Source organism: Chaetodon auriga, chromosome 18, assembly GCF_051107435.1.
Source record: "Chaetodon auriga isolate fChaAug3 chromosome 18, fChaAug3.hap1, whole genome shotgun sequence".
NCBI classification, from domain to species: Eukaryota; Metazoa; Chordata; class Actinopteri; order Chaetodontiformes; family Chaetodontidae; genus Chaetodon; species Chaetodon auriga.
Genome location: NC_135091.1, coordinates 2,114,196 through 2,122,716, shown reverse-complemented (window position 1 = coordinate 2,122,716; position 8,521 = coordinate 2,114,196). Strand labels below are relative to the sequence as shown.

At 42.8% G+C, this 8,521-nt stretch overlaps 2 protein-coding genes across 3 annotated transcripts; both read right to left on the bottom strand.

Annotated features, from left to right (window-relative positions):
- Positions 1-530: 530 nt before the first annotated feature.
- Positions 531-4,470, bottom strand: LOC143336273 (uncharacterized). 2 transcript variants are annotated; one of them, XM_076756327.1, is made up of 8 exons: positions 3,782-4,470; positions 3,288-3,578; positions 2,869-3,147; positions 2,629-2,736; positions 2,107-2,196; positions 1,989-2,017; positions 1,277-1,345; positions 531-1,099 (listed from the first exon to the last, which is right to left on the bottom strand). In XM_076756327.1, the coding sequence occupies exons 1-8, from the start codon at positions 3,840-3,842 to the stop codon at positions 998-1,000; spliced, it is 1,029 nt and encodes a 342-aa protein (XP_076612442.1). In that variant the 5' UTR covers positions 3,843-4,470; the 3' UTR covers positions 531-997. The 2 variants fall into 2 exon arrangements, with proteins under 2 accessions (XP_076612442.1, XP_076612443.1); XM_076756328.1 differs by having other exon boundaries at positions 564-1,099; positions 2,881-3,147.
- A 157-nt stretch (positions 4,471-4,627) lies between these two features.
- Positions 4,628-8,481, bottom strand: LOC143336274 (uncharacterized). The gene is made up of 7 exons (XM_076756330.1): positions 7,333-8,481; positions 6,910-7,218; positions 6,547-6,819; positions 6,352-6,444; positions 5,878-5,979; positions 5,771-5,799; positions 4,628-5,554 (listed from the first exon to the last, which is right to left on the bottom strand). Exons 1-7 carry the CDS (start codon positions 7,388-7,390, stop codon positions 5,438-5,440), a joined length of 981 nt encoding a protein of 326 aa, XP_076612445.1. The 5' UTR covers positions 7,391-8,481; the 3' UTR covers positions 4,628-5,437.
- Positions 8,482-8,521: the final 40 nt, after the last annotated feature.

Genomic DNA, 8,521 nt, shown 5'->3' with positions numbered 1-8,521 from the left:
GGAAAGGAACAGAAGTACAATAGTACAATTCCTAATTATAGTATTTGCTACAGTTACTGTACTTACTTATACTATGTTTTGCAAATTAAGATTTTAAAAACCTACACTGTGCATATAAATACAATGCATTGTTACACAGTAAATGAAAACACCAAATAGTATCTAAAATAGGTATTTTTAGCTACAATCAAGAGAAAAATTCTGCCTACATTTCAATGCATCAGTAAAATATTCCAATAGTATAATATATAATAATGTAGTACTGACAGAGGCCATTTTGCCAACACACTGTGTACTGCTACTTTAGTAAAATGTTTACCTGTAAGTAAGAATTTGCTTGGAGTATTTTTACATTGTGATTTTGCTTTTTCTACTCAAAAGAAAGATCTGAATACTTCTTCCACCACTGCCCAAATTATTGAACTGTTAGTCATCACCTCTGGATCAACTCTCAACAATCTGAATGTAATTATTGTGCAGCTGTTTCTCTTTCCTCACATCCTGTGATCAGAAAGGTATCACTTCCTCATGGTGACCATGGTTACCCTTTATTATTCATAGTGATATAACTCAAGTCACTTTTGCATGAATCCTTTCCTATTCCAAGCTAACTGAACTGCAATAACTACGATAACAGAAACAACAGCAGTAAAAATATAAAAATAAAAAATAAAACCATTAAAAATATTGATGACGTTTTACCACAGATCAGCACATCCACCACGGAGGACAATTAAGTGCATGACAGCAAGCTCATCAAGCAAAATGTGTTATATATATAATGCTCATTTACATTTTAATCAACCACTCTTCAGTTATTACGCCTCCTTTTTACACTCTGCCACAAAATAAGGAACTACACCCTCCTCCTCTGAAGAAGAAGAAGAAGAAGAAGAAGAAGAAGAAGCTTTTTACAATAATCTAAATGATAATGATCATAAAAAAAACTTTAACAGACATCAGCGAAGATCTGGTGACACGAGTTTGGTGTGTGTGGTCAGCTGATGGTCGCGTAGAGGTTGCTGGGATCACAGGAGGATGCTTTCACACTCGTGTAGGTCACTGCATCACCTTCATCATCGTCCTTTTTACTCTGAACCTGCCAGGAAAAAACACAATATAAATGACACGGCGTAAGACAACACACAAAACACTGTGAAAGACTGGGACAACATAACAGAGTGCAGCACAACACACAAAACACACAACACAACATTAAAAACAGCAAAATGTAAAGCATCACAACATCACAAGTATGAGCAGTCGGACAGCTTACCGGGGCTTTACTGCTGGTCTTCTTGGTGTAGCTGATGGAGGCGTAGGAAACACCATCTACAGGATCAGCCTGCACAGAGAAGACAACATGGCCGCTCAGTCCTAACGTGGATTTACTCTGACTCACTTCAAACTTAATTCCATCCTATTTTGTCACAGTCAGCATTTTAAATTCCGTCACTTCTGCAGAGGAGGTCATGTTATGTTCCTGTCATGTCTCAAGTTGTTGTAGATTAGCTTATTTGTGGTGGTTTGACCTCTGACCTCAGGTGTTAGGACCCCCTTATTGACACTCATGTTATCTTCTGGTGAAGTCCAATTGCATCATCTAACTTCCCCTTTCATGGTTATTGCACATCCTGTCACTCATCACTGTACAGAAAGTAAAACACAGTTAGAGTTCAGAGAGGGTGACTTTGTGCTGGTGCACAATACAAACACCTGGACAACGCAGACAGTGAGTCTGTGCAGGATTCAGGTGCAGGTGGAGTGATGGGAGAACATCTTCAGAGCTACAGCTTCAGTCCAGTGGATGAATCCAACACAACCAGCACAAATACTGTCACTATGAAGCTGCTAATGTCCAGCTGACAACCTGTCAGAGCTGATTAAAGGCTGCAGCCGCTGAGTTTGAACACAGGACGGTCAGCACTGTTTATCTCATCTCATCCTTTCTCAGCTATCGAACCAAAATTTACAGTTTGTAAACTCACCACGTTGTCGTTGGTCCGTGATTTGTTCCCTGAGAAGACAAAAAAGAGTCGACTTCAGCTTCCAAACAGAACATCTAGTTTGATTAAAACTTCATGAAAGTTAAACCTGAGCTCTCACCTTCAGTCCTCCTCCCTCTGACCACTTTCACAGCAATCATTAAAAGTGCGACTGAAACCACAGCCCCAACGATGCACAACCACCACCAACCTGCAAACAGAATGAAAGTATGTGAAGCTTTGTGGCTGCAGCGGTCTGATCTGTTCAAGTCACTGAGCTGAAAGAGAATCACATGAGATTTTCATTCATGGTTTCAAACAAATCAAACACTTTAGTACAAAAACACGATCTGCAGCTTCTCAACAAGACAAACACTGAGCTCAGCTTCACTCACTGCTTCCTCCCAGAGCTTTCAGCCTCATGTCACAGTTGAAACGAGGTTGAAAACTCCACAAAAACCAGTAAGTGCAGCAGCAGCTGACCAACAAGACGAAGCAGAAAAGTCCAAACATGAAGCAGAGACACAAAGTGTCCGTCAGGATCTGAACGCTCTTCTGCCTGCAGGTCTTTGCTGACTGTGAATTCAGCAGAAACAGACACATGAAAACATTCAGCCTGAACCTTTAAGTTCTGTTGAAGCACCTTGGATTGCAGACGTTCTCCTGATGGTTCCTGCTTCCGTGCTGATTTCAGTTGTTCTGGTTAATTTAGTCACTGATGATTCTGTTGTTGTTGTTGTTTTGTCCTCACCTGAGCAGATGAACACAGCTCAACAAACTGTTCAGTACAAAACTTGTGTTTAAATCCATAAAATAAACCAATATTTTAGTTTATTATTCACGTCAGTGTGAAGTGACTTTAAACAGCTCAACATATTCTCACCTGGTTTCTCACCTGAGGGCTGAGGGATGAAGTCAAACAGTTGCTCTTTGTCACCATTGGTCACTTTACACTTGAGGGATTTATACCTTGATTTGTAAATGTAATGATAAGACAGAAACTTCACAGAGGCAGAGCAGCCTGACTGTGATGTCCTGATGTCTCGGTTATGTTTATCCACGTCTTCATCATTATATAACCACTGCACTTTGAGTGTACATCGTTCATATGTCCACACAGAGCAGTTTAACGTCACCATATCAGTGTTCTTACGTTCAGTCACTGAAGAAGTTGGAGAAAATGAGAGAAAGACAACAAGAGTAAAATCAGCCTCATCACTGGAATCAGAATTATTGTAATGTTTCAGCATTTTGTTCTAAAGTGACAGTTTGAGCTGAAAACACTTTGATGTAAATACTCACTGTTGATAACAGACAGATGAACCACAGAGTCTGAACCCTGTTTTTCTCCTGATTTCTTCTCTTGACACGTGTAACGACCAACATCCTCGACTGTGACCGTGGTTATGACCAGGGAGCAGTTCTCTGTGACGCTCAGTCTGTCTGACGCATTAACCAGCCCTGCTGCTGCTTCACGTCTTGAAACTCTGAAAGTCCACGTTGTCCTGTCACAGCTGGTCTGATCATTTGTCACACTGTCACATGGCAAAGTGACTTCATCTCCAAGTCTGACAATGACGGAGTCTCGTCCCGCTGAGAGGAGACAGAAATGTAAAGGATAAAGAGAAATATCACTATTAATGACTGTTAATCCATTTCCAAGAGTTCATCAAACTCATCATTCGCCTTGTCGGAGAACAAACAGACGACCTGGTTGTCAGTTAATAACATTCAAGATATTGATAAATGAACTTTTATAAATGTTTATTATTCACTCATGTTATATTTATTCTTACCCGTAAACTGAAGCACCAGCACCAGAAATACTGATATTTTAATCCATCTGAATTCAGCCATCGTGCCTCTGTCTCCTCTTTCTCTGCTTCTCTTACTTCTGAAAGAAAAATGTTCTATCTACTTCCTCTACTTATCAAAGTGTCACTTCCTCATCGTGACTGTCATCCTTCTTTTCTCTCATATGTCAGTTCTTGAATGTTTGTGATTAACTGAAGGATGAAGTGTTCCTTTATGTCTTCAGCTCAATAAACTCTTTAAAAAGCCTCTCGGATCAGCTGAAAATGCATCGTCGCAGAGCTGAAAACAGCCTGTTTTTCTGAGCTCATCAAACTTTTTGGAGATACGTGGTTCTCACAGGGCAGCCACGCTGCAAACATCTGATGATCTGATAGAATATGATGCATGGCTGTAGATGAAAGCAGCCAACAGGACATAAAGGAGTTCAAATGAGCTCAAGCTGAAACATCTGCAGCAGTAAAACGCAACAAACACATGAACGCAGCAGGAACATGAATCCACAAACAGCAGATAGAAAAACACATTTCACTGCTGCATGAGTACTTTTACTTCCATACCTGAAGTCAAATTTCCTTGGATATTGTCAGTGTGGTATTACTACTTATTAAAGATCTACTTGTTCCATCACTGGTTATTACTTCTTCTTTCCACTTTGTGCTGTGACTAGTCAACGTGCCACACCTCTCTCTGGAGAAAAAAGGCTTCCAAAGCAACAAATCATCAAAACGGTAGAAGAGGAAGCTTTCAGCCGTGTAGGTCACAGCTGCACCATCATCTTCATCAGATAAAATAATTTAGCCAGAACCTGGAACACAACAAGCAGCACAACACATAAAACACACAACATTAAATGACACAATAATGCAACAACAAACATTACAAAGAGCAAAAGAGCACAAAAATGTGATTCAGTGAAATATAAAAACACTGATGAGAATCAGGACGAGGAGCATCCACAGCAGCACCACAGCAGCATCTACTGACGTGAAAGTGTACGACATGAAGAACAAAGATTGTTGGACTGATTCAGTTCTTAAAAACATGAGGGTGTCTGTTTAAATAGCATTTCCGACCTGCTGCAGTGGAAACATTTGGAGTCGTGTAAGAACACAGCTCAACAAAATAAGTAACACAGATCGAGTTGTTTTGAGACGTTTAATGCAGAAATGTTATCCTAAATAATAAGCGTTTAGCTTCTGTAAGTCACTGCGCGGATGCTAACAGGCGTCATTTCAAAACGTTTCAAAAATAATTTTGTTTTCAGTAAGAATTTTAGAAATAAAAGCACAGCAGAACCCGACAGCACAGAAGATCTAAACGATCAGCTCAGTTCGAAGGTGGACGCCAAAGATTAGAGTCTCCAACTCAGCATCTGAGCAAATGTGAAATATGGTCACAACCTGCCTTCAGTTCCTGAGCGATGGACAGAAAAGAGTTTCTGCACATCATTACGAAGTCACAGTGGAGCTGACCTTTGACCTTTTGGATATTAAATGTCATCACTTTGTCCTCTGAGACGTTTGAGTGAAGAATCAGTCGGATGTGTAGCATCAGCGCTCTTCAACATGTTCACCAAGACCTCAAAATGAAATCAGGATCATGTTTTCATGTAACAAACGCTGCTAACAGCAGTGGCCTCATTTCTGCGCTGAGCTGATGTTGGTGTGGAGGTTGTCGAGTTTAACAGAGGCAGTCAGGTCTCCAACGTTTTCATATTTCACTGTGCCGCCATGTCGGCCTCCACCATGAAGCTCCTGTCAAACACAGAAACACACTTGAGTTCAAAGGCTGCTGCACCTGAACGCCTCGCTGCTCGGCTTCTTCCTGAGTTCAAAACCTGCACAAACACAAACAGTGAGACGTTCACAGTCCTGCGTTCCAGCAGCATGAACAGTTCCCACCAGCAGCCCTGATCATTCACACGTTTCCTTTGACACATCGCTTCACTTCAGCTTTGATCGTCCACTCACAGTGTGGTCATCAGCTGGTCTCTGCCTCCCTGGGAAATAACACACAGAGCAACATTTCAGCGTTTGTGTTAATCAGTCTGAACAAACGCTGCTCTGAACTTTCTCACCTCGAGCTCTGATGAGGAGAACGGTGATCACAGTGACGAGGACGAGTTCAGCCACACGCATCACCAACATTATGTAGTTCACAGCAGAACAATCTGCACGAGCTGTGGAGCAGAACAGTAACGTCAGCGAAGGAGGTTCCTATCAGACCCTCCACTGTGCTCCAGACTGACTGTGTTAGCATGCTGATGTTAGCATTAAGCTCAAAGTACCACCAGCACTGAACACAGCCAGTGCTGTTCTTAAAGGTCCAGTGTGGAGGAGTTAGTGGCATCTAGTGGTGAGTCTGCAGATTGCAACCAACAGAACAGCAACATAGCAGCAGCACTCCTTAAAGGCTCATTACTGAAACTTGAACAGGTGAAATAAGAACCTCTGTTTTCATGTTTGTTTTCAAGTGTGAGAGGAGCAAAGGCCCAAATGCGTCTAAGCTGCATTCACAGCCCAAAGTTTTGTTCTGCTACTTCGTTTCTCACCTTGTGCTGTTGTTGTTGTTGTTGTTGTTGGTGTTGTTGTTGGTGTTGTTGTTGTTGCTTCTGGTGTTGATCTTGCCGTCGTTGCAGCTTCATCTGACAAATAAAAAAACAAAAACCAACAAGTGAAAAAGAATGACGTCATCTTAAAAATTCAAATCCATCAAAGCATCAGATGTGGTCTCATCGTCATCTCACCTGATTTGTCACCTGAGGACTGAGGACTGAAGTCAAACCGCTGCACTGCTCCAGTGTGACGGTGCGTCACTTCACACCTGAGCGGCTCACCATCCACCTGCTTCAGGTAATCACCAGCAAACACCACGGCTTCGGAGCACCGAGGCTGTGACACCTCCACGTCTCCCTCCACATATGTCCCCCTGAACAGCCACTTCACTGTGTGATCGCAGCGTCCGAGCTGTGACACGGAGCAGGACAGCCTCGTGAAAACAGCGTTCTTCTGCTCCGTCACTGGGAGGGTGGAGAAAGACGAGACGACCCTTCATCACTGGAGTCTGTTGGGATGTGTCTGTACATGTTTGAACTGTTGTAAATACTCACTGGTCATGACAAACAGACCGACTTGACTGTTTCGAGTTACTCTGATGAACTGTACGCAGGTGTAAACACCTCCATCCTCGGCTGTGACGTTCTTTATGAACAGAGAACAGTTCTCTGTCAGACCCACTCTGTCCGCTGGAGATCTGGCAGCAGTCCGTCCAGGTCTGATCAACTCTACTGACATCCCGCTAGAACCACTGAGGAACCAACTGGTCTGGTCACATTCCACCTGATACTGCATCGCATCACAGTGCAGAGTGACGTCATCCCCCTCTCTGACCGTGAAGGAGGGATGCTGTCCAGGTACACCTGCAGAGGAAATGAGAGAAACGTGAAAATGAGTTGAAATCAAAACGCTGCCGTTGTATTTACGGTGGAGAAGAAAAGTAAATCTACAGGAAACGAAGATGAAATCAGTCTCACCTGTGACATGAAGCAGCATCAGGAGCAGTGAGACGTGAGTCCACCTGAGAGCCGACATTCTGTCCAATGAGCCGCTGTGTCCTCGGAGACGTTTCGTTTGTGGTGGAACTTCCTGTTTACTTCACGTCACTTTTCTGTCACCGACACACAAAACGTTTGTTCGAAGGCTCGACTCAAACGCTGCAGGACGACCTGCAGAAACCCAAACCGAAACGACCAAACTACCAAAAATCAGGGCTGCTGGAAAGCTTCAGTGAAGACGTGATGGTGCGTCTGTGGTCGACCAGCTGCCCGTTTCTTCCGTCTGTGCTGCAACTTCCCTTTTTCTGTTCCTCCCAACACTCAGATGTGAAGTCACTGCATCTGCTGGAGAAACCCCACATTTACAACACCAACAGGCTTCAGCTCCTCCCAAAACTCTGATTCATCTGAACTAACAACAACAACAACAACAATAATAACAATAATATTTATGTCGAAGAAAAAAGAAGCAGACGAGAGACAGAGCAGCTAAAAAAGAGGAAGAACAAAACACAAACTGGACAAATGAATCAAGTCCAAACAAGCAGCTTTCAGGTTCTCCTCCTGTCCTGAACCTGGAGCGGTTCAAGGATCTAATGGTCACAAGAATCTTGAACTGGATTCTGGATTGTATGTGAAACTGGTGTAAAGACATCGGGAATGGTTTCCATTGAGAGCTCAGCAGTCTTATGGACGCAGCTGAGCCTGAACCTGGAAATAAAAAAATCTGAGGAAAACTCCTTCTGATCAACAGAAAAAGACTCGTTAAAGCCACTGATTGTTTCTTTTCTGCGATTTGTGTTTTTTGAATCAACCAAAGCTGAAGTGAACAGTTAGTCAGGAAGCTGTTTGTTCATCATTTCAGCTCTTTGTGTGTCGAAAGACGAGCTGGAAGCTGTTTTGTAATCAGTGAAGTTCCAGCAGCAGCAGAGCTGTGTTGGTTTCCACACGATGAGAGCTGATAGATGACAGGAAGACGGACGGATGGTGACTTTTATTCAGTGTTTCCTTTCTCTTATTCCCTTCACACAACTCCACATCACTCACGTGAAGCTGTTAAAACCACTCAGCACACTGACTGAAAGGAGGAGGAAACATGTTTAACAACCAAATCCTGGTTTTTATGTCTGCAACAAGACAAAAACTGACACCAACCAGCTCGTCTTTT

Bases quoted from the DNA above. Each gene is read 5' to 3' on its own strand.
- LOC143336273 (XM_076756327.1), bottom strand. From the start codon at position 3,842: ATGGCTGAATTCAGATGGATTAAAATATCAGTATTTCTGGTGCTGGTG. The intron at 3,148-3,287 runs GTGAGTATTTAC...CAACTTCTTCAG, and splicing joins TCATCTGTCTGTTATCAACA to TGACTGAACGTAAGAACACT. The intron at 1,100-1,276 runs GTAAGCTGTCCG...TTTTCCTGGCAG, and splicing joins AGACCAGCAGTAAAGCCCCG to GTTCAGAGTAAAAAGGACGA.
- LOC143336274 (XM_076756330.1), bottom strand. From the start codon at position 7,390: ATGTCGGCTCTCAGGTGGACTCACGTCTCACTGCTCCTGATGCTGCTT. The intron at 6,445-6,546 runs GTGAGATGACGA...TTTATTTGTCAG, and splicing joins GTCCTCAGGTGACAAATCAG to ATGAAGCTGCAACGACGGCA. The intron at 5,555-5,770 runs GTGAGTGGACGA...TGTGTTTGACAG, and splicing joins GACCAGCTGATGACCACACT to GAGCTTCATGGTGGAGGCCG.